General features: G+C 46.7%; 1 protein-coding gene and 1 pseudogene across 3 annotated transcripts; one reads left to right on the top strand and one right to left on the bottom strand.

Moving 5' to 3' along the window:
* Nucleotides 1-71: 71 nt before the first annotated feature.
* Nucleotides 72-27,883, bottom strand: LOC135275414 (solute carrier family 2, facilitated glucose transporter member 3-like). 3 transcript variants are annotated; one of them, XM_064377477.1, is made up of 11 exons: nucleotides 27,817-27,883; nucleotides 25,600-25,665; nucleotides 19,603-19,695; nucleotides 18,476-18,636; nucleotides 16,831-17,071; nucleotides 16,067-16,229; nucleotides 14,972-15,159; nucleotides 9,128-9,232; nucleotides 7,056-7,157; nucleotides 5,375-5,578; nucleotides 72-2,062 (listed from the first exon to the last, which is right to left on the bottom strand). In XM_064377477.1, exons 3-11 carry the CDS (start codon nucleotides 19,603-19,605, stop codon nucleotides 1,844-1,846), a joined length of 1,386 nt encoding a protein of 461 aa, XP_064233547.1. In that variant the 5' UTR covers nucleotides 19,606-19,695; nucleotides 25,600-25,665; nucleotides 27,817-27,883; the 3' UTR covers nucleotides 72-1,843. The 3 variants fall into 3 exon arrangements, with proteins under 3 accessions (XP_064233547.1, XP_064233546.1, XP_064233545.1); XM_064377476.1 differs by lacking the exon at nucleotides 27,817-27,883 and adding an exon at nucleotides 23,602-23,672 and having other exon boundaries at nucleotides 25,600-25,648; XM_064377475.1 differs by lacking the exons at nucleotides 25,600-25,665; nucleotides 27,817-27,883 and adding exons at nucleotides 23,602-23,672; nucleotides 24,554-24,839.
* On the top strand, nucleotides 24,565-25,081 carry LOC135275415 (myosin regulatory light polypeptide 9-like; annotated as a pseudogene).

The following is a 27,883-nucleotide window of genomic DNA, read 5'->3' as shown; positions in this document are numbered from 1 at the left end:
AGGCAACTCAGGATTTAAAGCTGACTTTGTTGTTACAGGCAGGACAAATAGTAAATAATGAGCCTGGGATGTTGTGTACATTCAGCATTTTTATTTTAAAACCAAGAATTCGAGTAACATTAACCATAGAAAATCCATATGGAAACATTCACAATCTGCTCAGTGAGAAATGGGAGAACACTTCCCTTTTTCCTTACCGCCAGTCTACTGCTTGAGGAGCCAGAAGTTGACGTGAAGTTGGAAGGTCACCTTTTCCAGCTAAACCCCACTCCATAGCTATGTGCATTTTTATTCAAAGGCTCCACAACCAGAGGGAACAGTGAGAACTGAGAACCAAAATACTGTCATTGGCAAGGGTTTGGCCAAAGGGTCTGAGATGTGTAAGCACCAAGAAGGGAAAGGGAGATGGAGCAATATATGAAGAGGCCGTAGGAACAAACACAGAGAAAACAAGTCAATAAAATCACCTACTTCCACCCAGAGCAAAGTGACAGTGCACGCACATTCATCCTCTCAGTGTGGGCTACACTGCACAGTGACTCGTACTATCTCAAACGCAGTCTACTGGAAAGATTGAAGTCCCCTAAGGGCACTCGGCACAGGACCACAGTGACGTGGTAACCGACACACACAAGCAGGCCGTGACCCTAAAGCAACAACACGCTTCAGATAATAGTCGTTCAGAAAAAATCCTCTCCCAGAGCTGAGGTTACACATTCCAAGTTAGCTATAAACATTCTTTGGGGAATTCATTTAAAGGCATGAGTTAAAATAACACAAAAACCAACACCTAAAATATCCTAAAGAACAAAGTGGAGAAATGATGAATGTCTTCTCATTTGGATAGCTCTCCCACCGGACAGGCGGTGGGATTACTTCAAATGTAATGAGTCTGCTACAAGGAGGAGTTGTTTGGTCCAGCGAGGGGAACAGGCTTTCCAGAAATAATTTTCCCTTCCCTGGATGCCATCCAAAATTAGAACCCATCAACCGCCATTAACTGCAATGCCCATATGAATTAATAATCTTAGATTTCAAGTACTACTACATGTAAACTATTAAAGAAAAACGTTCCAAGGAAATCAGTAGCTTTAATACATAGGCATGCGACTTTTATGAGAAATTAAACTCAAAGAGTTTCCATCTGAGGGACAGAAATTGTTAAGAGGTAACGTGCAGACCTCGGGCACCAATAATGAACTGCATTTCTCCCTAACTTCTTATTGCAGCTTAACCTCTCCAGTAGCAAATCTTCTACTCTATAACCTCTCTTTAAACTCCTCCCTCTAACCACAATTTCCTTCTGTTTTTATTATTTGGCAAAATTACACTTAAAAAATAAATATTTATGTAATTAACCCAGAGGATAAAATAAATAAAACTCAAGCTGACCTGCCGTGTAGAGCTGTGTGGAAGTAAAGAAGCTGCTCTTACATAAACCCCCTCTGCCTTCCACACTCACCTGCTTGCTGATGAGTCTGAGTCTACGGGAACCGCACCTTACTTTTCCTCTCCTATATCCCCTAGTGGGGCAATATTAGAACCCAAGGGAGGAAAAGCTGGCAAAGTTGTCACATGCCAAGTGGCCAATCCCTCCTGAAATGAAGGTAGGTTCACTTGGTCTCTCCTAAGCAGAAGAGAATGTCCAGGAAACAAAATATTTTAAAAGCCATTAAAAATCCAATAAACCCCTGCCTTGGGGTGCTCATGGAGTGCATGGGATAAGAAAGGAATCACGTAGCAGCATTCAGAAGCCGTCCTGGGTTCATCCTGATGAGGTCTCGCTGATGTTCAGGGAGAGGTGGCTTTCCCATGCCGGGAGGGAGGTGGAAGGAGGCATGACTTAGACACTGGTGGTGGTCTCCTTAGCAGGCTCGATGCTGTTCATCTCCACGACGCCTTCCTTCCCGGAATGATCTGCACCATGCGCCTGCCCTTCAAAGGCCCGTGTGATATCCTCAAAAGTCCTGCCACGGGTCTCAGGGACTTTGAAGAAGGTAAAGATCAAGAAGGTAACGAGGAAGCCGGTGAAGATAATAAAAACGTAGGGTCCTAAATAGTACTAGTGAAAGGACAGAAAAAAGGAAGGTTGACATAAAAATCTGGTCATTGACAAACTCAATTTCCTTCACATTCATATTTCCAATAGGCTTCAAGCTATAACCCTTCCATATTTAATAAAAACAGAAAGGTTTTTTCAGAGATTCACTTATGATTCCATTGCTAACTTATTATATTTCTCTGTATTTTTCTTTTTGTCATTCCTTTTCATTAGAGTTATATGCTTCCAAATGTCTACTGAGTATTTTTGGACTTTTGAGTATAATTTTTTAAAATCTGTGTTTCTGAGCTGAGCATGGTGGCTCATGCCTGTAATCCCAGCACTTTTGGAGGCTGAGATGGGTGGATTACTTGAAGCCAGGAGTTCCAGACCATCCTAGCCAACATGGCGAAACCCCATCTTTACTAAAAATACAGAAAAAAAAAAATTTTGCTGGGAGTGGTGGTGCCTGTAATCTCAGTTACTCAGGAGGCTGAGGCAAGAGAACCACTTGATCCCAGGAGGCAGAAGTTGTAGTGAGCCAAGATTGAGCTACAACATTCCACCGTGGGCAACAGAGCGAGACTCTGCTCAAAAATAAATAAATAGGCCAGGCGTGGCGGCTCACACCTGTAATCCCAGCACTTTGGAAGGCCAAGGCAGGAGGATCACCTGAGATTGGGAGTTCGAGACCAGCCTGACCAATGTGGAGAAACCCCATCTCTGCCTGGCCAACTTTTTTTATTTTTAGTAGAGACAGGGTTTCACGACGTTGGCCAGGCTGGTCTCAAACTCCTGACATCGTGATCTGCTCACTTCGGCCACCCAAAGCGCTGGGATTACAAGCATTGAGCCACTGTGCCTGGCCAATATCCACAGTTTTATAGTCCACAGTTTTAGTTACCAACAGTTGAAAAAGATTAAATGGAGAATTCCAGAAATAAATAATTCATAAATTTTAAACTGCCCACCATTCTGAGTAATGATGAAATCTCATGCTGACCTGCATGGGACATGAATCATCCCTTTGTCCATGCTGTATATGCCATACATGCTACCCACCTTTTAGTCACTTTGGAGCCATGTTGGTCATTAGATTGACAGATCATAAGAAGGGTGAATAGAGTACAATAAGATATTTTGACAGAGAGAGGAAAAGGGCAAAGGACAGGGAGAAGAAGAGGGAAAGGGAGGGGTCAGAGAGAGAGAGAGAGACAGAAAGAGAGCGAGCGAGAGACCAGTTGTAATCCCAGCGCTTTGGGAGGCTGAGGCAGGCAGATCACCTGAGGTCAGAAGTTTGAGACCAGCCTGGTCAACATGGCCAAATCCCGTCTCTACTAAAAATACAAAAATAAGCCAAGTGTGGTGATGCACGCCTGTAATCCCAGCTGTTCAAAAGGCTGAGACAGGAGAATTGCTCAAACCTGGGAGGTGGAGGTTGCAGTGAGCAGAGATCGCACTACTGCCTGGGCAACAGATCAAGATTCTGTCTCAAAAAAAAAAAAAAAATCTTTGGTTGTGAGTAACTCATAAATTAAACATTATCAGCCGGGCACAGTGGCTCATGCCTGTAATCCCAACATGGGAGGCTGAGGTGGGCAGATCACGAGGTTGGGAGATTGAGAGCATCCTGGCTAACAGGATGAAACCCCATCTCTACCAAATACAAAAAATTAGCCAGGAGTGGTACACAAGCCTGTAGTCCCAGCTACTCGGGAGGCTGAGGCAGGAGAATTGCTTGAACTCGGGAGGCAGAGGTTGTAGTGAGCCAAGATTGCACTACTGCACACCAGCCTGGGGAACATAGTGAGACTCTGTCTCAAAAATAAAACATTATCATAGGTATGTATGTATAGGAAGAAACTGACATATATACAGGTATAGGTTTGGGTACAATCCAAGATATCAGACATCCACTAGCTGTCTTGGAATGATATATCCCCCTGAACTAGACCTCCCTTATTCATGGGGGATAAGTCCCAAGACCCCAGTGGATGCCTGAAACTGCAGACACCTATGAGCCCCATTGCTGTGAACCAGAACATGTTTCTGATAATGTTATCCACCTATAAATCTTACGTTTTTTTCCATCTTAACTAAGCACTTAGCAGGCACTGTGGCTGTAATCCTTGCAGTCTGTGGCGTGACAGCAAAACTAGCACAAATTTCTTTTTACTTTTTCTTTTTCTTTTTATCGCTTATGAGCAAAACTTTTTCTTATTTTGATATGGAGTACTGCTCTGTCACCCAGGCTGGAGTGCAATGGCACAGTCTCAGTTCACTGCAACCTCCGCCTCCTGGGTTCAAGCGATTCTCCTGTCTCAGGCTCCCAAGTAACTGGGATTACAGGTACATGCCACCACACTCGGTTAATTTTTCTATTTTCAGTAGAGATGGGGTTTCACCATGTTGGCCAGGCTGGTCTAGAACTCCTGACCTTGTGATCTGCCCACCTCGGCCTCCCAAAGTGCTGGGATTACAGGTGTGAGCCACCTTACCCAGCCTCTTTTTTCTTTCTTTTTTTTTTTTTTGTTTTGAGACAGTCTTGCTGTGTTGCCCAGGCTAGAGTGCAGTGATGCAACATCAGCTTGCTTCAACCTCTGGCTCCCGGGTTCAAGCGATTCTCCTGTCTCAGTCTCCCAAGCAGCTGGGACTACAGGCAGATGTCCCCATCCTTGGCTAATTTTTGTATTTTTTAGTAGAGACGAGGTTTCACCATATTGGTCAGTCGTGTCTTGAACTCCTAACCTTTCGTGATCTGCCCACCTCAGCCTCCCAAAGTGCTGGGATTACAGGTGTGAGCCACTGTGCCCGGCCACGTCTTTTTTCTTCTTCATAATTTTATGGACAAAAGATACATTCTTAGGCTGAGCGCAGTGGCGTATGCCTGTAATCCCAGCACTTTGGGAGGCTGCAGTGGGAGAATCACTTGAACCCAGGAGTTTGAGACCAGCCTGGGCAACATAGCAAGACCCTATCTCTCTTAGTAAAATCTTTGTTTGTTTGTTTTGATTCTGAGATGGAGTCTCACTCTGTCTCCCAGGCAGGAGTGCTGTGGCATGATCTTGGCTCACCATGAACGCCACCGCCTGGGTTAAAGCGATTCTCCTGCTTCAACCTCCTGAGTAGCTAGGACTACAGGCATGTGCCACCACACCTGGCTAATTTTTGTATTTTTAGTAGAGATGGGGTTTCACCATAATGGTTAGGCTAGTGTCGAATCCTGACCTCAAGTGATCCACCTGCCTCGGCCTCCCAAATTGCTGGGATTACAGGAGTGAACCACTGCGTGTGCGGCAAAGGCTGGTTTTAAGATAAGGTGAGTTTACTTACAGCAGCAGAGGGGAAGAGCAATCCGACTAGGAAGTTGGAGGTCCAGTTGGAGCAGCCGGCCACTGCCATCGCAGCTGGGCGGGGGCCCTGGCTGAAGAGTTCGGTCACAATAAACCAGGGAATGGGGCCTGGTCCAATTTCAAAGAAGGCCACAAAGACCAAGATAGCCCCAATACAGACAAAGCTCATGCCATTATGGTCATCCTGTAAGAGGAATGAACAGAGAAAATTGAATGTAAAGACAGCATGACCTAGGGTCTAGGTTCCCAGATGCAATTAATGGCAACCTCCTACGGTCCTGGCCTACAGTACAGAAAGTGGCTGTCAAGTCAAACGGCTTGAATTTGTTTTCATTTTTATTTTTTGAGACAGGGTCTTGCTCTGTTGCCCAGGCTGGAGTGCAATGACACTATAACAGCTCACTGCATCATCAATCTCCTGGGCTCAAGTGATCCTCCCACCTCAGCCTCTCAAATAGCTGGGACTAGAGGCATGTGCCACCACACCCTAATTAAAAAACAAATTGTACAGTGGCTCAAGCCTGTAATCCCAGCACTTTGGGAGGCTGAAGCAGGTGGATCACAAGGTCAAGAGATTGAGACCATCCTGGTCAACATGGCGAAATCCCGTCTCTACTAAAAATACAAAAAAAATTAGCTGGGCATAGTGGCGCGTGCCTGTAATCCCAGCTACTCAGGAGGCTGAGGTAGGAGAATTGCCTGAACCCAGGAGGCGGAGGTTGCGGTGAGCCGAGATCATGCCATTGCACTCCGGCCTGGGTAACAAGAGCGAAACTCCATCTCAAAAAAAAAAAAAAAAAAAAAATGTGGCCGGGCGTGGTGGCTAACGCCTATAATCCAAGCACTTTGGAGGCCAAGGCGGGCGGATCACCTGAGGTCGGGAGTCCAAGACCAGCCTGAGCAACATGGTGAAATCCTGTCTTTAAAAAAAAAAGAAAAAATAGTTTTTGGCTGGGCTCTGTGGCTCACACCTGTAATCCCAGGACTTTGGGGAAAGGCGAAGTGAGTGTATTATTTGAGGTCAGAAGTTGGAGACCAGCCTGGCCAACATGGTGAAACCCTGTCTCTACTAAAAAATACGAAAATTAGCTGGGTGTGGCAGCGTGTGCCTGTAATCCCAGCTACCCTGGAGACTGAGGCAGGAGAATCACTTAAGTTCAGGAGAAGGTTGCAGCGAGCTGAGATCCCATCACTGCACTCCAGCCTGGGTGACATAGCAAGACCCCATCTCAAAAAACAACAGCAACAACAAAATCAAAACATTTTATTGTTGTTGTTGTTTTGTAGAGACCGTTTCTTGCCATGTTGCCCAGGTTGGTGTTGAACTTCTGGGCTCAAGTAATCCTCTCACCTTGGCCTCCCAAACTTTGCAATGATAGATATGAACCATTGCGCCCAGCCAGATTTGGATTTTTGAATTCCATCTATATGATCTCATATATGCCACTTTGTGCAGAGACCATGTCATTATCAGTAAAGTGTGATTACCTTCATATTATTATTATTATTATTATTATTATTTTGAGATGGAGTTTTGCTCTGCTGCCCAGACTGGGGTGTAATGGCAGGATCTTGGCTCACTGCAACTCCGCCTTCTAGGTTCCAGTAATTCTCCTGCCTCAGCCTCCCAAGTAGCTGGCCTTCACTCAAAGGGCACTCACCTTTAATAACAAAGAAACAGTCATGAGTAGGGAACAAAAAGCCATCCCTCCAAGGCCTATCATATGCAGAGTCCTTCTTCCTGCCCTTTCCACCAGAAATAGCTAGAAGAGAAAGAATATGACATCAAACTTCAGTTTTCCTTTCCATGAAAACAGTGTCTGAGCTACTTGAAATCTGCCTTACTAACACAGAACACTTGTTATACACACACCTCCTGTGACTTTTGATTTTATATAGATACACATTGCTTTCCATCCACAGGTCCTGGCTCAAAATCCCCACAGCCCTTGCTGCAGTCTTTTGTTATAATGTTGGGATGCATCAGGCCGCAGGAGCAGGCCTCAGAAAATAGAATTCTTCTCTGACTTCCTCCTGCTCTCTCACTTGGCAGGACTCTAATCCGACTGTGGGTCATAAAACCCTCATTTCAGAGAGGCTCTTGCCCCACACCCTAGAGGAAGAAATGCTACACAGAGGCCAACAAATAATCTAAACAGACAGGCCTTGCTGGGTTCAGATCATACCCTTTTTGTCCAATCACATTTCAGAACCTTTGTCCATGCTTCAATAATGGAGAACCAATGAAGTCTGCATAAAAGGCCCAAAAGGCAGGGTGTGAGGAGCTTCCAGATATCTGAGCCCCTGGAAGCTGACAGGAAGGTCAACAACTCATCTATGTGCTAGGAGTGCACCCACTCCACAGAGACAGAAACTCCCATGCTCAGGACCCCTCCGGACCTCCCCTTATGAATCTCTTCATCTGGTTGTTTATTTCTGTCCTTTAAAATATCCTTTAAAACAAACTAGGAAACAATTTCCCTGAGTTCTGTGACCCACTGTAGCAAATTAGTCAAACCAAAAGAGGGCGTCGTGGGAATCCGGATCTCTAGCTCGTGGGTCAGAAGCACAGGTCAGACAGCCTGGAGCCTGTGATTGGCATAGAGTGGGGCCGTCTTGGGAACTGGGCCATCAACCTGTGAGATGTGATGCTGTCTCCAGGGAGACAGTGTCAGAATTAAATCAGAGGACACCTAGATGGTGTCCACTACAGAACCGATTGCTTACTTGATGGGGAAAAATCCTCACATATTTTGGGGATCACAGAAATCTTGTTATTATTGTTGTTTTAGTGTAAAAACCGAGGAAAAACACAGTTTGAGAGTTTTTCCAAACACCTCTCCAATTTCAAATTGAAAGTATACTATATAGTCCCTTGTATATTTCCTCCTTTCCCATCCAACCCATATTTGCTTGAAGAGTGAAGACTACACCCAGCATTGAATAGATCTCTTTTTTCCCAATGACAACTAAACCATCTGGGCAAGCTGGCTCACATCTATAATCTCAACATTTTGGGAGGCCGAGGCGGGCGGATCACCTGAGGTCAGGAATTCAAGACCAGCCTGGCAAACATGGCGAAACCGTCACTGCTAAAAATACAAAAATTACTTGGGCGTGGTGGCACACGCCTGTAGTCCCAGCTACTTGGGCAGGCCGAGTAAAAAGTGGTAGCACCGGCCAGGCATGGTGCTCATGCCTGTAATCCCAGTACTTTGAGAGGCTGAGGTGGACAGATCACCTGAGGTCGGGAGTTCGAGACCCGCTAGACCAACATGGAGAAACCCCATCGCTACTAGACAGTGTAAGAATTAAATCAGAGGACAACTAGATGGTGTCCACTACAGAACTGATTGCTTACTTGATGGGGAAAAATCCTCATGTATTTTGAGGGGTCACAGAAATCTTCTATTATTATTGTTGTTTGAGTGTAAAAACAGAGGAAAAACAAGTTTAATACAAAATTAGCTGGGTGTGGTGGCACATGCCTGCAATCCCAGCTACTCAGGAGGCTGAGGCAGGAAAATCACTTGAACCCAGGAGGCAGAGGTTGCGGTAAGCCAATTGCACTCCAATCTGGGCAACAAGAGCGTAACTCCATCTCAAATAAAGAAAAAAAATTAAACAACAAAAAAGGTGTAACTAAATGATGGTAGAGCCATGCAATCCATCTTTGAACATCTGTAGCAAGGATTCTTTTCTCCTCTCAAAATTATCAAACCATACAACTTACGGAAACTACAGTGAAGATAGTATTAACCACACCCGCGCCGATGGTGGCATAGATGGGTTCTTGAACACCTGCATCCTTGAAGATTCCTGTTGAGTAATAGAACACCTAGTAGAAAACAAAACATGCAACTTTGATACAATTCTGCATACCAGTTAAACAGAAGTTTTAAAAAATACTTAAGGTCAGGCATGGTGGGTCAGGCTTGTAATCCCAGCACTTTGGGAGGCCTAGGCAGGCGGATTGCTTGAAGTTAGAAGTTTGAGACCAGCCTGGCCAACATGGTGAAACCCCATCTCTATTAAAAATACAAAAATTGCTGGGTGCGGTGGCTCACTCCTGTAATCCCAGCACGTTGGGAGGCCGAGGCGGGTGGATCACAAGGTCAAGAGATCGAGACCATCCTGGTCAACATGGTGAAACCCTGTCTCTACTAAAAATACAAAAAATTAGCTGGGCATGGTGGTGCATGCCTGTAATCCCAGTTACTCAGGAGGCTGAGGCAGGAGAATTGCGTGAACCCAGGAGGCGGAGGTTGCGGTGAGCCAATATCACGCCATTGCACTCCAGCCTGGGTAACAAGAGCGGAAACTCCGTCTCAAAAAAAAATAAAAAATAAAAAAAAATAAAAATTAGGCTGGGCGTGGTAGCTTACACCTGTAATCCCAGGACTTTGGGAGGCTGAGGCAGGTGGATCACCTGAGGTCCGGTGTTCAAGACCAGCCTGACAAAGATGGAGAAACCCTGTCTCTACTAAAAACACAAAATTAGCTAGGCATGGTGGTGCATGCCTGTAATCCCAGCTACTTGGGAGGCTGAGGCAGGAGAATCACTTGAACCTGGGAGGCAGAGGTTGTAGTGAGCTGGGATTGTGCCATTGCACTCCAGTCTGGGCAACAACGGTGAAATTCAATCTCAAAAAGAAAAAAAAAAAACAAAAAAACACCAAGAAACCAAACAAAACAAAAAAACAAAAATTAGCCGGTGTGGGGTGGTGCACACCTATAGGCCCAGCTACTTGAAAGGCCAGACAAAATGAGACTCTGTATCCATAAAATAGAATGATTAAAAAAACACTTAAAGTCCCAGGAAGTAAGAAGTCCTTTTTCTAGGGTTTTTGTTCAATCCTGATACCCCTTCTGCAAATGAATTATCTTCTGTATCTTATTTCCTTTCTTTCTTTCTTTTTTTTTTTTTTTGAGATGAAGTCTTGATTTGTCACCCAGGCTGGAGTGCAGTGGTATGATCTCAGCTCACTGCAACCTCCACCTCCCAGATTGAAGAGATTCTTCTGCTGCAGCCTCCCAAGTAGCTGGGACTACAACAGCCTGAAACCATGCCCAGCTAATTTTTGTATTTTAAGCAGAGAAGGGGTTTTGCGATGTTGGCCAGGCTAGTCTCGAACTCCTGACCCACTCACCTCAGCCTCTCAAAGTGCTGGGATTATAGACATGAGCCACTGTACCTGGCCTTCCTTTCTCTTTTTAAATGTTCTCAATTTTAGCTACTCATTTCCATTGTTTCTTTTAACTATGAGAATACAGGCTTCCCAGAGTGCTGGAATTACACTTCACTAATTTATATGAAGGTGTAATTCCTACTAAGTGGTTTCTTTTTTATAAGTTGAAACAGCAACTCACTGTGTTATAGCCCAGGCTGGTCTCAAACCCCGTCTCTACTAAAAATACAAAAATTAGCCGGGTGTGGTGGTGTACACCTATAATCTCAGATACTTGGGAGGATGAGGCAGGATAATCACTTGAACCCAGGAGGTAGAGGTTGTGATAAGCTGAAATCAAGCCACTGTATTCCAGCCTGGGCGAGACTCTGCCTCAAAATAAATAAATAAAAAGTAAAACTAAAAAAATTATAAAATAAAATCTCTTTTTTTTTTTTTTGAGACGGAGTTTCGCTCTTGTTACCCAGGCTGGAATGCAATGGTGCGATCTCGGCTCACCGCAACCTCCGCCTCCTGGGTTCAGGCAATTCTCCTGCCTCAGCCTCCTGAGTAGCTGGGATTACAGGCACGTGCCACCATGCCCAGCTAATTTTTTGTATTTTTAGTAGAGACGGGGTTTCACCATGTTGACCAGGATGGTCTCGATCTCTTGGCCTCGTGATCCACCCGCCTCGGCCTCCCAAAGTGCTGGGATTACAGGTGTGAGCCACTGCGCCCGGCAAAATAAAATTTCTTATAGAAAAATGACTTTGCTATCTAGTGCCATCAAGCTAGGTAAGCTAATTCCCAAATCATCTGACCTAAAAACAGTTTACTCTTCTAGGTAAACACTATGCAACCTCTCACCCATCTGTCTGTAAGGGAAATTAGAAAACATCGTTTGCAGAAATGTAGGTTGGAAAAGTGATTGCTAAGCCTGCGGTGCATCAGAGTGATTAATTGACTTTTTATAGTCTGTTTTTTGTTTGTTTGTCTTTGAGATGGAGTTTCACTCTTGTTGTCCAGGCTGGAGTGCAATGGTGCGATCTCAGCTCACTGCAACCTCTGCCTCCCGGGTTCCAGCGATTCTCCTGCCTTAGCCTTCCCAGTAGCTGGAATTACAGGCATGTGCTACCACGCCCAGCTAATTTTTTGTATTTTAGTAAAGACAGGGTTTTACCATGTTGGCCAGGCTGGTCTCAAACTCCTGACCTCAGGTGATCCACCTGCCTCGGCCTCCCAAAATGCTGGGATTACAGGCATGAGCCACCACGCCAGGCCCACTGATTGATTTATAGATGGATTCTTGCTCTCACCCCCCCATAATACTGATGTAGCCAGCTTTGGATGAGGATTATATGTGGAGCAAAATCTGTTCACTGACTAAATTACGAGCCACCTTAGTCCAGCAATAACTAATGTACAAATCCCAGCACTTTGGGAGGCCTAGGCAGGCGGATCACTTGAGGCCAGCCGTTTAAAGACCAGACTAGACAACATGGTGAAACCTCATCTCTACTAAAAATACAAAATTAGCTGGGTGTGGTGTTGGCTGCTTGGAATTCCAGCTACTTGGGAGGCTGAGGCAAGAGAATTACTTGAACCTGGTAGGTAGAGGTTGCCATGAGCTAAGACTGCACCACTGCATTCCAGCCTGGGTGACAGAGCAAAATTACGTCTCCAGGAAAAAAAAAAAAGAAAGAAAGAAAGAGAGAGAGAAAGAATGTACATAGTATACTCTGAAGTGGGAGGAGTCTGTCCATCAGAGTGCTCATGGATCATCTGTAATTCCTCACAGGTGATCTTTTATCAGAGTGCTTATGGATCATCTGTAATTCCTCACAGGTGATCCTTTCCTGATCCCATTTTGTGGGCCAGGACTGTGGTGAGACAGCTGGGAGTTGCCTCAGGTGCATTCTTTTTTTCTTTTTTAAATAGGCACAGACCAATACAAGGTACATTCTTTAAAGAGGTGCTCATTCTTAGGGCTATATTTGCTCGTAGCTACCTCACCTGCCTAGTCCCAGCTCTGCTGCTCTGGAAAGTCTCAGAGCATAATTTTCTCCAGTAATATGTGTGGCCTACATTGTCATTTCCAAATGAGGAAAGCTGAGAATGGGATTCATCAGAATCACCAAGGAGGCTTTTTCAAACTACTGTATATTTCCTCCCAAGTTTTCTTTTCTTTTTTTAAAGACAGGGTCAAGTTATATTTCTCAGGCTTGACTCCTGGGCTTAAGGGATATTCCCACCTCAGCCTCCCAGGTAGTAGCTGGGACTACAGGCATGCAGAGCCACCGCACCTGGCTCCTCCTATGTTCTGATAAAACAGTCTCTAACCCATCACAAGAAGCACTGCCATTTCAAATACAAATATCCTGGTATGTTAAGTGGGAGAAAAGGCCAAGAACCAATTTACTATTTTGAGCATCATTTTGATGCTCAAAATAGTAAGTTTTGCAAAATGCTTTGTTACAAAATGATTTAATCTCATTGATCAAAGACTAATGGAAAAGCCTCAGGGGATGAAGCACAGAGTGCTCTTCCTAACTATATTTTATCCACAATTGACTAGAAGTTACAGGAACACTCTCTTCCCACACTCTACACTCAACAGCAGGAAGCTGATATTTGCATGGGATACAAGGACTATCTGCCAAATGCTAGCTTCCATTTTGCCACCCTCTTTAAACTATCATGCTCTCTATTCTAGTTGTAAAAACATATAGACTAGTGGCTGGGTGTGTAGCTCATGCCTGTAATCCCAGCACTTTGGGAGGCCGAGGCTGGTGCATCATGAGGTCAGGAGTTTGAAACCAGCCTGACCAACATGGTAAAACCCCATCTCTACTAAAAATACAAAAATTAGCCAGATGTGGTGGCACGAGCCTGTAATCCTACCTACTCAGGAGGCTAAGGCAGGAGAATTGCTTGAACCCAGGAGACAGAGGTTGCAGTGAGCCGAGATCGCCCCACTGCACTCCAGCCTGGGCAACAGAGTGAGACTTCATCTCAAAAAAAAAACAAAAAACAGCTGGGCACGGTGGCTCACGCCTGTAATCCCAGCACTTTGGGAGGCCGAGGCGGGTGGATCACGAGGTCAAGAGATCGAGACCATCCTGGTCAACATGGTAAAACCCCGTCTCTACTAAAGATACAAAAAATTAGCTGGGCATGGTGGTGCGTGCCTGTAATCCCAGCTACTCAGGAGGCTGAGGCAGGAGAATTGCCTGAACCCAGGAGGCGGAGGTGAGCCGAGATCACGCCATTGCACTCCAGCCTGGGTAACAAGAGCGAAACTCCGTCTCAAAACAACAAAAACAAAAACAAAAAACAAAACAAAACAAAAAAAACCATATAGACTGGTAAAGTCAGCTAAGTCTGAAGTTGCCGGTGTCCTTCTAGGCTCTTTTTTCTTTTTTTTTTTGTAACGGAGTTTTGCTTTGTTGCCCAGGCTGGAGTGCAGTGGCACAATCTCGGCTCACTGCAACCTCCACCTCCCGGGTTCAAGCAATTCTCCTGTCTCAGCCTCCTGAGTAGCTGGTATTACAGACACCCACCACTTCGCCTAGCTAATTTTTGTATTAGTAGAGGTAGGTTTTCACCATCTTGGCCAGGCTGGTCTCAAACTCCTGACCTCGTGGACCACCTGCCTCGGCCTCCCAAAGTGCTGAGATTACAGGCGTGAGCCACTGCGCCAGGCCTTCTTTCTTTTTTTGAGAAGGAGTTCTGCTCTTGTTGCCCCAGCTGGAGTGCAATGCTGCAATCTCGGCTCACTGTAACCTCGACCTCCTGAATTCAAGCGATTCTCCTACCTCAGCCTCCCGAGTAGCTGGGATTACAGGTGTGTGCCATCACACTCAGCTAATTTTTATCTTTTTTTTTTTTCTTTAAAGACAGAGTCTCACTCTGTTGCCCAGGCTGGAGTGAAGTGGCGTGATTTCAGCATACTGCAACCTTCATCTCTCGGGTTCAAGCAATTCTGCCTCAGCCTCTGAAGTATCTGGGACTACAGGTGCCTGCCAGCATGCCTGGCTAATTTTTGGATTTTTAATAAAGATGGGGTTTCACCATGTTGGCCAGGCTGGTCTCAAACTCCTGATTCAGGTGATCCGCCCTCCTCGGCCTCCCAAAGTGCTGGGATTATCGGCGTGAGATACTGTGCAAGGCTTTTTTTTTTTTTTTTTTTTTTTTAATTTCATAGAAAGAGTCTCACTCTGTCTCCCATGCTGGAGTGTAGTAGCATAATTATAGCTCACTGCAGCCTCAAACTCCCGGGCTCAAGCGATCCTCTTACCTCAGCCTCCTGAGGCCTGAGTAGCCGGGACTACACAGGCACACCAATACTATACCCGGCATTTTAAGTGAAATATTGTAAGACACCTTTGACCCTAAGGTATCATACTCACAGCATTGATTCCAGAGAGCTGCTGAGAGAGCTGGAGCACGATGGAAATGATGATGGGCTGTCGGTAGCTGGATACTCTAAAGAGCTCCAGCACGGTGACTTGCTTTTCTTGTGACATCCTTGCACTCTCATCCTTCATCTCCTGGATGTGTTGGGATATATCCTGGGTGCCCCACATCCGCTGGAGGACTGGTAAAAAGAATAAAGAGGAAAGGATAAAGACAATATAATGTCCCAAATTCATTCTTCCTGTAAGGCAGCTAGGAAAGGGCCGCAGGAGATGAGGTGAAAAATAGCATCCATTCTTGTACCTGCCTTCTCACCTCATTCTTTAGGGGCTGAAAATTTTACTCAAGAGTAATCAGGGTTCAGCACGGTGGCTCACGTCTGTAATCCCAGCACGTTGGGAGGCCGAGGCGGGTGGATCACCTGAGGTCAGGAGTTCAAGACTAGCTTGGCCAACATGGTGAAACCCTATCTCTAACAAAAATACAAAATTAGCCAGGTGTGGTGGTGCACGCCTATAATCCTGGATACTCTGGAGGCTGAGGCAAGAGAATCGCTTGAAGCCAGGAGGCAGAGGTTGCAGTGAGCCGAGATTGCACCACTGAACTCCAGCCTGGGCAACAGAGCGAGACTCTATCTTAAAAAAATGAAAAGAACCTCCGGGCGCAGTGGCTCATGCCTGTAATACCAGCACATTGGATGGCCAAGGTAGGTGAATCATCTGAGGTCAGGAGTTTGAGACCAGCCTGGCCAACATGGTGAAACCCTGTCTATACTAAAAATACAAAAAAATTAGCCAGGCAGGGTGGCATGTGCCTGTAATCCCAGCTACTTGGGAAGCTGAGGCAGGGGAATTGCTTGAACCTGGGAGGTGGAGGTTGCAGTGAGCCAAGATCCCGCTACTGCACCCCAGCCTGGGTGACAGAGCAAGATTATATCTTGGTAAAAAAAAAAAAGAGTTATCAGAATCCTCTTCACTTGGATTCCAAGGGGCAGGGAAAGGGTATCACAGAAAATAGGTTCAGAACCCTCATTCTTAAAACAAACCACAACCATATACTTCATATACTGAAGTGTGAAGGATACTCACTCCGCATAGCATTCTCCTCTTCTTTTCTGTTAATGAGCAAAAATCTGGGACTTTCAGGGCAAAATGGAAGGGCTGCACTTTGGAGGACAGCAGGAAGGATGGTAACGCTCAATAGCACTGGCCACAGCTCTTCAGACCCAAGGATGAATTCCAGACCAAAGATCTAGAAACCACACAAGATAATGCCATAAACCCCATACTTTATAGGCTACAAGTTCATTAAAAAACAGAAAGCTCAGAAAACCATACATTCTTTTACCATGGGAAAAAATTAACAAATTACCGAGCATGGTGACTCACGCCTGTAACCCAGCACTTTGGGAGGCCAAGGCACGTGGATCGCCTGAGGTCAGGAGTTTGAGAACAGCCTGGCCAACATGGTGAAACCCTGTCTTTACTAAAAATACAAAAACTAGCTTGACATAATGGTGCGCACCTGTAATCCCAGCTACTCAGGAGGCTGAGGCAGGAGAATCGCTTGAACCCAGGAGGTGGAGGTTGCAGTGAGCCGAGATTGAGTTACTGCACTCCAGCCTGGGTGACAGAGTGAGACTCTGTCTCAGAAAAGAAAAAAGAAATGGTGTTTCTTTTCCTTTCTCTGCTCAGCCTGCTTCCTCAGCTAGTACGTGAGCTATAGTAACAATATCTAAAACTTCCATTTATAATCGAACATGTGCCAGACATTCTTCAGTGCTTTAACTATGTTAACTTTTTTAATGACCCATGAAACGAACACTCATGAGGTATGAGAACTTCTACAGTACCTGGGCCACCAGAATTCCAACAACGATGCCCAGCTGGTTGAGAGTGCCAAAGGCACCCCGCAGGGCAGTAGGTGAGATCTCTCCAATGTACATGGGCACAAAACCTGTGCACAGTCCGCAGAAGAGGCCAATAACCAAGCGGCCCAGGATCAGCATTTCCACTGACTCAGCTATTTTACACAGTCCCATAAGGCAGCCACCAGTGACAGCCAGCAGGTTGACGATCAGCATTGAATTGCGCCTGTAAGGTGTGGGGTTAGCAAAGTGAGAGGCTCCTAATCTCTCCTCTCCTGTCTTCATTATTCTGCTCTTCTCCAGGCTCATATCGTCTTTTTTTTTTTTGGTCTAACTTTTCCTTTTCACTTTCTATTATCAGAACATTTCTAGTTGGGAGCCCAGCGTGATGGTGCTGGCCTGTATGTAGTCCCAGCTACTCAGGGAGCAGAGGTGGGAGGTCGAGACTGTAGTGAGTTATGATTGGGCCATTGTACTCCAGCCTGAGTGACACAGCAAGACCTGGCTTCTTGGGTGAAGGGAAGGTGTGTGGGGGAAAACATTATCAAGTTAAATAGATTGCCTTATTAGTTTTTAAATGTGAATTCCACTTGCATTTCTAGAATATCTAATTGACAAATTAAAACACTTCCTGGCTGGTCGTGGTGGTTCACGCCTGTAATCTCAACGCTTTGGGAGGCCGAGGCGGGCGGATTACCTGAGGTCAGGAGTTCAAGACCAGCCTGGTGAAACCCTGTCTTTAAAAAAAAACAAATAAATAGGCCGGGCGTGGTGGCTCACGCCTGTAATCCCAGCACTTTGGGAGGCCGAGGCGGGTGGATCACGAGGTCAAGAGATGGAGACCATCCTGGTCAACATGGTGAAACCCCATCTCCACTAAAATTACAAAAAGTTAGCTGGGCATGGTGGCGCATGCCTGTAATCCCAGCTACTCAGGAGGCTGAGGCAGGAGAATTGCCTGAACCCAGGAGGCGGAGGTTGCGGTGAACCAAGATCGCACCATTGCACTCCAGCCTGGGTAACAAGAGTGAAACTTCATCTCAAAAGAAAATAAAACAAAAAAGAAGAAACAAATAAACAAATAAATAAAACACTTCCTTCTTCAGTCGTAACTGAAAACATATTCTACCTTCTAAAACATATTATTAAGTTAGTATAAAATAAGAAGTTTCAGTTTTCTTTTTTTGGCCATCATCCTCATTTGCCATAGACTAAAAATTACAAAGATAATTCCTACCAATCCTGTGTAAAATAATAAAAACATTTATATGAAACCCCAATTTTTTTTTTTTTAGAAAAGTAAACAATTTTGGACCTTGAGAATTAAGTACATTTCTGGAAACCGCATAGTTGAGCTTACTAGAGAATAATTCTGAACTAGCCCTAGCTGGGCTGCAAAAGCCAGTCACTCACACAGCTCATCTCCTGCACAGCTAGGTGGGAATGATGGAGGGTAGCAGAGCTCCACGCAAGGGCAGTCGTATTCGGGGCCTGTTGGACTAGGTTTCCCTTGATTAGAATTCAAGGTGTTCAGATCCAAAGGCATCATCACCTCCCTGCCCTAAGTCTCCATGCTTGTCCTCAGTGCGGCTGGTAGAGCCCACTTCCTTGCCCAGTTTCTAGTCAATACCTGCCAAAGCGATTGACAAAGAGTCCGACGGAAAAGGAGCCGATCATACCACCAACGGAGAATATGGCCACGGACAAGGACCAGAGGGACGTGAGCAACATCTCAGAAGGAGGGGCATTTTTCTTGTTCTTCAAAGTGTTATTGACAAATTCCTTTATGATCTGCAAAATAAAAGGGTTGGTGGGAGGGCAGACTGTTGCAATTTGATGAGAACAAAAGGCACAAACATGCCGGGCACAGGGACTCACGCCTGTAATTCCAGCACTTTGGGAGGCTGAGGCAGGTGGATCACCTGAGGTCAGGACTTCGAGACCAACTGACCAACATGGTGAAACCCCATCTCTACTAAAATCCAAAATTAGCCAAGCGTGGTGGTGGGTGCTTGTAATTACAGTTACTCGGGAGGCTGAGGCAGGAGAATCACTTGAACTCGTGAGGACCAATTTGCAGTGAGAAGACCGTGCCACTGCCCGTGCCATTGCACTCCAGCCTGAGTGATAGAGTGAGACTGAGTCTCAAAAAACAAAAAATATAAACATTAGGATAATTTCCTCCCTAGAGAATCAAGGGAATAAACAGGTGGGACTGGAAGAGGCAGATAACATATTGGAATTAATGTTAACTCTCTCTGGAATAGTAACTTTTCATTTATCCTAAAAATCCCAGTAGGGGGGCAGCACTGATGTTCACCCCAGTCCTCTAGTAAGTGGACCCAGCTGCTTTGTAACCAACCCCTAAGGGATGATATAGGAAGTGTGTCACTATGGGGTGAGAAAGTGGGAGGAAGAACAGCCCCTCCCAGGGTACAGGGAGTAAGCGAGTGTTTGCTTTGATTAAATGACTGCACCAGATTTCCCACCAATATTGTCTCCATCTTCAGCCTTGGCCAGGATAGATACAAAGTTTGTCTCAAATTCCCCTGGAGGAGGGAGGGACCCTCACTAACTATGTTACCCAGGATGGTGTTTAACTCCTGGGCTCAAGCGATCTTTAGGCCTCAACCTCCGGAGTAGCTGGGACTCCAGGCGGGTGCCAACGTGGGCCTTAAATTCTGAATTCTTGAAACTCTACTTATAAAGGAATAACTTCCCTATTCCAGGTTCTAATTCTTGTGGCCTGGCACTCACCATCTCAGGAGCGTTGATGACCCCAGTGTTGTAGCCAAATTGGAAAGAGCCGATTGTAGCAACTGTGATGGCAAAGATCAGAGCTGGGGTGACCTGGAAGGAGAGAGGACAGGGAAGAGAGAATAGTCCTTATAGCTTGTGATTGACAACTGTTTCTTATTAACTATGGAGCTCTATTAGGAGAATTTGACCTATGAGTGGTATGAAAAAGACAAAAATCAAATGAGATTTAGGAGATTAATTGGCAAGACCGGCCAGGCGCCGTGGCTTATGCCTGCAATCCCAGCACTTTGGGAGGCCGAGGTGGGTGGATCATGAGGTCAAGAGATCGACACCATCCTGGCCAACATGGTGAAACCCTGTCTCTATTAAATACAAAAAATTAGCCGGGCATGGTGGCACATGCCTGTAATCCCAGCTACTTGGGAGGCTAAGACCGGAGAATCACTTGAACCCAGGAGGCAGAGGTTGTGGTGAGCCGAGATCGTGCCATTGCACTCCAGCCTGGGCAACAAGAGCGAAACTCCGTCTCAAAAAAAAAAAAATGGCAAGACCAAGGAATAGATTATACTAAAGAACTTATCTGGAGGTAAGGATGTGAGGTTAACTTGGTAAAAGTGGCAAGAGAATTGGGGAAGGAAGAAGTTTTTCTTTTTTTCTCTGGAAGAAGTTAAGAGAAACTGGGTTAGTCAGTTTGGAAACATTTAAAAACCTGCACCAGGTAAAGGTAGGCATAGAATTCCACCAAGAACTGGGAGGGCAGAGGAAAGCACAGGCTTGGGTAGGATGACTAAGAACTGGTTAATTTGGAAACAAATACAGTGTAGTCTGATCTGTTCCCCCGACTCCACGGAAGCCCGAGTAGTGGTGGGGGTGGTAGTTTATGTCTTCACTGCTGGGCTGCTCTTTGAGTCTCTTCTCTCTGGATCTACCCACTGCATCCTGGCCCCATTTGAGTCTTCCGTTTATTAAATACTGTTGTGCTATCCCTAACCCCCAGGCGGGGGAAGAAAGAACACTCAGCTCACTACAAACCCAACATATAAGAGACATTTCTAATGGCCGGGCACGGTGGCTCACGCCTGTAATCCCAGCACTTTGGGAGGCCGAGGCGGGTGGATCACGAGGTTAAGAGATCGAGACCATCCTGGTCAACATGGTGAAACCCCATCTCTACTAAAAATACAAAAAATTAGCTGGGCATGGTGGCGCGTGCCTGTAATCCCAGCTACTGAGGAGGCTGAGGCAGGAGAATTGCGTGAACCCAGGAGGCGGAGGTTGCGGTGAGCCAAGATTGCGCCATTGCACTCCAGCCTGGGTAATGAGAGCAAAACTCCGTCTCAAAAAAAAAAAAAAAAAGGAGACATTTCTTAGTGCGGCGGGGGGCAGTCATCTTCACCTTGCCTGGAATAATTCAGCTGGGTGAGTGGATATTATTTTAGATTTCCACCTTGGGGCAGGCAGCTCAATGTTTATACCTGAGGCCATCTCCTATGCCCTTTCCCTGCCCAACCCCTCAATCCCTTCAACCTTTCCGATCTTAAACTCCTTTCCTTTCAGGTCAGATAGGGTAGGTATCGGGCTGGCAGCTTCAGTAGGCGAACTGACCTTGTCTGCAGCCTCCCAGATATCTCAGTCACAACTAAGCATGGGTACCCTGGAGGACACTGCCAGTACAATGCTCTCTGTTAAATCTTCCTTTTAGTAAAAATCTCCTCTTTCAGCCAGGCGCGGTGGCTCACAACTGTAATCCCAGCACTTTGGCAGGCCGAGGCAGACGGATCATGAGGTCAGAAGTTCAAGACCAGCCTAACTAACATGGTGAAACCCCATCTCTACTAAAAATACAAAAATTAGCTGGGCGTGGTGGCACACGCCTGTAATTACAGCTACTCAGGAGGCTGAGGCTGCAGTGGGATGAGATTGTGCCACTGCACTCCAGCCTGGGAAACAAAGTGAGACTCCGTCTTAGGGGAAAAAAAAAATTCTAGGACATCCTTGAAAGAAAAAGAAGAAGAAGAAAAAAGGCCAGGTGTGGTGACGCACGCCTGTTATCCCCGAACTTTGGGAGGCTGAGGTGGGCAGATCACAAATTCAAGAGTTCGAGACCATCCTGACCAAGGTGGTGAAACCCCGTCTCTACTAAAAATCCAAAAAATTAGCCGGGTGTGGTGGCAAGTGCCTGTAATCACAGCTACTCAGGAGCCTCAGGCAGAAGAATCACTTGAACCCGGGAGGTGGAGGTTGCAGTAAGCCGAGATCTCACCACTGCACTCCAGAGTGGGACTTCGTCTCAAAAAAAAAAGAATCCCTTCTTTCTCCTCTTGTTGTTTGCTATCTTTGAGAGCCTTTTTTTGTTTTCTTTCTTTTTTTCTTTTTTTTTTTAAGACAGAGTCTTGCTCTGTCACCTAGGCTGGAGTGCAGTGGCCCAATCTCGGCTCACTGCAACCTCCACCTCCCAGGTTCAAGCAATTCTGCCTCAGCCTCCCGAGTAGCTGGGATTACAGGCACCCACTACCACCCCCAGCTAAATTTTCTATTTTATTTTTTTAGTAGAGACGGGGTTATGTCATGTTGGCCAGGCTGGCCTCCAACTCCTGACCTCAGGTGACTCACCAACCTTGGCCTCCCAGAGTGCTGGGATTACAAGCGTGAGCCACCGTGTCCAGCCAGTATGTTATCATTCTTATTCTTCAGATAACATTAAAGCACAAAAGGCCACAAATGGCAAAGAGTAATTAGTCATGAATAAAAAGAACTGGGGCCGTGCGCGGTGGCTCAAGCCTATAATCCCAGCACTTTGGGAGGCCAAGGCGGGTGGATCACGAGGTCAAGAGATGGAGACCATCCTGGTCAACATGGTGAAACCCCTTCTCTACTAACACAAAAAATTATCTGGGCATGGTGGCGCGTATCTATAATCCCAGCTACTCAGGAGGCTGAGGCAGGAGAATTGCCTGAACCCAGGAGGCGGAGGTTGCGGTGAGCCAAGATCGCGCCATTGCACTCCAGCCTGGGTAATGAGTGAAACTCCGTCTCAAAAAAAAAAAATAAAAAGAACTGGGGAATGTACTAAGTGTGTTGGCTGGAATAGTCTCTCCCACCACCGTTTATGTATATTACACGATATCAAAACAGGAAAGATTTAGGAAGATGATAGGTATTGTGATTATCAACATAACCAAGACAAACCAATTTGATATCTGACATTAGTTTTTTTTGTTATTTTTTTTGAGACAGAGTCTTGCTCTGTTGCCCAGGCTGGAGTGTACTGGAAGGATCTCAATTCACTTCAACCTCCACCTCCTGGGTTCAAGCATTTCTCTTGCCTCAGCCTCCTGAATAGCTAGGATTACAGGTGTGCACCACCACACCCAGCCAATTTTTGTATTTTTAGTAGAGATGAGGGTTTTTGTGTTTTAATTAAAATTTTTTTTTAAAAGAGATGAGATTTCACCATGTTGGCCAGGCTGGTCTTGAACTCCTGACCTGACCTCAGGTGATCCGCCCACCTCAGCCTCCCAAAGTGCTGGGATTATAGGCCTGAGCCACCATGCCCAGCCTGCAATGGGTGCTTACCATGTTGGCCAGGCTGGTCTCAAACTCCTGACCTCGTAATCCACCTGCCTCAGCCCCTCAAAGTGCTGGGATTACAGGCGTGAGCCACTGCGCCCGGCTCTTTTTTTTTTTTTTTAAAGATGAAGTCTCGCACTGTCGCCCAGGCTGAAGAGCAGTGTCGCGATCTCTACTCACTGCAACCTCCGCCTCCCGGGTTCAAGTGATTCTTCTGCCTCAGCCTCCCAAGTAGCTGGGGTTATAGGCATGTGCCACCATGCCCAGCTGATTTTGTATTTTTAGTAGAGATGGGGTTTCACTATGTTGACCAGGCTGGTCTTGAACTTCTAACCTCAGGTGATCTGCCCACCTTGGCATCCCAACGTGCTGGGATTACAGGCGTGAGCCACCGCACCCAGCACTGACATCAGTTTTAATACTCACATTGTGTCTGTTGTCCATCTCTCTGCTATCCTAGGAATTGACTCTCCAATTTCTCTTCAAGGTACTGCTTCCTGTAAATTATAATTGGCTGGTTATTCATTCACTCCATCCACTTAAGCTCCTTGAGGGAAGAGGCTGTGATTTAGTCCCTGGCCAATGGGCACTCCAATAAATACTTATGGAAGAAAGTGAAAATTCATGTAATTCTAATGATGTTTTAGATAAACTCAATTCTGGGATCCTCAATAAAGCTGATTATAGTAGCCAGTGAGAAGCATTTTATCAGATAAGAGGAGAGACAGCTGAAGTTGAGGTAAAAACATCTCTTGTATATTTTGAGTCGTTTCTCTGTCACCAACTAGCAGTTTCCCCATCTGCAAAATGAGCAGGGATTGGATTAGGCAATCTTGCTGTCATAAAATTCTGTGATTTAATGTGGCTTACCTTGTCATATAAAATTTAAAACACTTAGAACAAGCCACCTCTCCTCATAGCATCACCTTAGCCTAAACTGCTTCAGCCGTAGTGAAGTTGGAAATCACGATTCTGCTTAACCAGTTATCAAATCTGAGTCTGTTTCCTCCTCTACCAGCTCTCCTGACTTGGATTGATACTTCTGAGGGTCTGCTGAGATACGTTCTGTTGAACACCTGTATTATTTCCTGAGTCTATCAGGAGCAGGAGGAGAATTAGGACAGACTGTCCCTTTCACTGTTCCACATCCTCCTTACTTCATTTTCTTTTCTCTCTGCTACCTTCCCACTCCCAACCTCACTCTTTTTGTTCCTCTGTCAGCTAGTTCTTATCTTCTAGGTCATTCTCACTTGGGAAAAACAAATAAAGTCAAACCAAACAACCTCAACTCTTTTAACTCAAATACTTACACTTTTCAAAAAAAGTAAGGTACTATAACCAGCCCAGCTCCAAGCACCCAGTGAAGCCCCCCACCCACCTGAAGCCAAAATGTCCAGCAAGTGGGCCAAAGCCAAGACCACCACGAAGCGGGCACAGCAGGCCGCATCCAACGTCTTCGCGATGTTTGACCACCTCCACATCCAGGAGTTTAAGGCGGCTTTCAACATGATTGACCAGAACTGTGAAGGCTTCGTTCACAAGGGGCACCTGAAGGACAAGCAGCCTGGCTGGGGAAGAACCCCAAGAATGAATACCTGGAGAGCATAATAAGCAAGGCCCGAGGCCCATCAACTTCACCACTTTCCTCACCATGTCTGGGGAGAAGCTGAATGGCAGGGACCCCCAGGATGTGATCCAAAATGCCTTTGCCTGCTTCAATGAGGAAGCCTCAGATTTAATCCATGAGGACCACCTCTGGGAGCTGCTCACCACCATGGGTGACAGCTTCACAGATGAGGAAGTGGATGAGATATACCGGGAGGCGCCCAATGATAAGAAAGGCAAGTTCAACTAGGTGGCGTTCACCTGCATCCTCAAACATGGCTCCAAGGACAAAGATGACTAGGACACCCCAGCCCTCCCAACGCCCCAGCCCCTTACTCCCGCCGGTCACCCCTCCCATCGCACACTCCTCTGTACCAGCTCCCTGCCCATGGGCCTCTCTCAGAGGATCCTCCCTTTGAGGGCTTAGAGTCCCAGCCCCCAGTGGAGAAATCGGGCCAAGAGAAGCGAAGTGCAGGACTGAGGTAGATGTTCACACCATGACCCTAGAGCCCTGGGCTGGAGTCTCTGAGCCCTCCGAGGAAAGACCGCCTTCTGAAGAGATGGGCCGGAGGGCAGGACCTGGTGGCACTGAGGGAAGGCCCCCAAGAGAGCCCATCCCTAGGCTGCTCCCCAAGGAGGAAGGGGTCCTGTGTGCCTCTAGGAGGAAGGGACCCTTAGTCATGGGATCCAAACCACTTCACATGCATCCCCACCCAAACCCAAGTTCACCCAAGTCCTCTCTCAGAGGACAGGACGCCAGACCCCTCCCCTACACCCTGTCAGGCCACCAGTGCACACCCACCCAGAGCGGCCACCCACCTTGGGATTGTGCTCAAGAACACATCTGTTCCAGGGGAGGCAGAATCTCCAACAGAGAGCTGAGCACTGGAAAAAAAAAAAAAAAAAGTGAGATAGTGTTTACTAATCTGTAAAATTAACTCAAATTAACACTTCTTAAAAATCAATGGAAATTCAGGCCGGGTGCGGTAGCTCAAGCCTGTAATCCCAGCACTTTGCGAGGCCGAGGCGGGTGGATCACAAGGTCAAGAGATCAAGACCATCCTGACCAACATGGTGAAACCCCGTCTCTACTAAAAATACAAAAATTAGCTGGGCGTGGTGGCCTGCACCTGTAGTCCCAGCTACTCAGGAGGCTGAGGCAGGCGAACTGCCTGAACCTGGGAGGCGGAGGTTGCAGTGAGCCAAGATTGTGCCACTGCACTCTAGCCTGGTGCCTGCTGACAGAGTGAGAATGTCTCAAAAAAAAAAAAAAAAAAATCAATGGAAATTCAGCCAGAGAAAGTGGCTCCTGCCTGTAATCCCAGCACTGTGGGAAGCTGAGCTGGGTGGATCACTTGAGGTCGGGAGATCGAAGCCAGCCTGACCAACATAGAGAAACCCCGGTCTCTATTAAAAATACAAAATTAGGCCAGTCGTGGTGGCTCACTCCTATAATCCAAGCACTTTGGAGGCCAAGGCGGGCAGATCACCTGAGGTCGGGAGTTCAAGACCAGCCTGACCAACATGGTGAAACCCCTTTAAAAAAATTTAAAAAATACAAAATTAGCCGGGCGTGGTGGCGCTTGCCTGTAATCCCAGCTACTCAGGAGGCTGAGGCAGGAGAATTGCTTGAACCCAGGAGGCAGAGGTTGTGATGAACCAAGATCGTGCCATTGCTCTCCAGCATGGGCGACAGAGCGAGACTCAGTCTCAAAAAAAAAAAAAAATGGAAATTCTAAATTTAGTCTGTGTATTAAACTGGGACAAAACTAATAACAGTATTTTGCCAAGGACATTTAGCCTTACTCCCATTCTCTCACACTTCAGATATAAATCATTGAATGAATCCAGCACTGAATAAATGAATGATCTGTAATTTCCTAAGACAATTCCAATTGTCATCTTGCAGAAATCTACAAAGCTGATCCCACCCCCACAGCATTTTAACTCCTGGTAGGTTTCTTTCAAGGCCAAGGCGGTTCCACCCCCGGAGTCCAGTTACCTCCTCCGCGACTGTGCTCCCAAGACTCCCTCAATTCCTTCGGGTCTCCTGCCAAAAGACATCCTTATAAAGGCCTCTCAGACTGACCCCTTCCCCAATTCCAACCTAACATACAGTCCCCTCCCCACTTCCTAGCCCTACTACAGATTTACGGCATTCTGTTACATATCTATGCATTTTATTTTATTTAGATGGAGTCTCGATCTGTCCCCCAGGCTGGAGGGCAGTGGCGCAATCTAGGCTCCCCGCAACCTCTGCCTCCTGGGTTCAAGCAATTCTCTGCCTCAGCCTCCCAAGCAGCTGGGATTACAGGTGCCCTCCACCGCGCCCAGCTAAATTTTTGCATTTTTAGTATAGACGAGGTTTCACCATCTTGGCCAGGCTGGTCTTGAACTTCTGACCTCGTGATCCACCTGCCTCGGCCTCCCAAAGTGCTGGATTACAGGCTTGAACCACCGCGCCCGGCCATATCTATGCATTTTCTTGTCTGTCTCTTTCCTAAAATATACAGTCTAGGAAGGCAAGGGCTGGGGTGGCTTCGTTTGCTATGAGATCCCAGCACCTAGAGCGGAGTCCGGGACATAGTAGGTACTCAGCAAACCACGAATCTCCTCTCCAAGGCTCCGAGGCGGGTTTCCCAGAGCCGCAGGACCCTTCGCTCTTAGGCCAGCCCGCCTCCGAGTAGCCAACCACCTCTACTCGAGGTTCCCCCACCCCCGGCCGCAGGGACCGCGCGGTGCACCCACCTCCCAAAACCCGCGACTGCGGTTGGGCCCCGCGGCTTCGCTCAACCGTGCGCCTCCCGGGCCGCTGCGCCTCTGCGCTGACCCCAGGCCGCCGCCGCGCCCGCAGCCGTTGGGACCCACTAACTGCCTCGAAAAGCCTAGAATTCGACTTTTAATGGTCCGTTAATGTGGTCTCAACACGTGACTCGGTTCTTCGGGCGCCCTCCGTAAGCACGGCAAGCACCCAACCGCGGTCCGAGCAAGGTCCCGCTCGCGGTCGGGGTCGCCCGGACCCGCCCAGGTTCTCACCTTCGCACCAGAGAGTCCTGCTTGGACTGCTGCTGGGGGTCCCTCAGGGCGCCCCCTCCGGCATCCT

The sequence above is a fragment of the Aotus nancymaae genome, unplaced genomic scaffold, assembly GCF_030222135.1.
Source record: "Aotus nancymaae isolate 86718 unplaced genomic scaffold, 86718_ANA_hifiasm-v0.15.2.pri h1tg000016l, whole genome shotgun sequence".
Taxonomy (NCBI): Eukaryota; Metazoa; Chordata; class Mammalia; order Primates; family Aotidae; genus Aotus; species Aotus nancymaae.
Note: the sequence above shows the minus strand (reverse complement) of the source record. Positions and strands in the feature narration are given on the sequence as shown.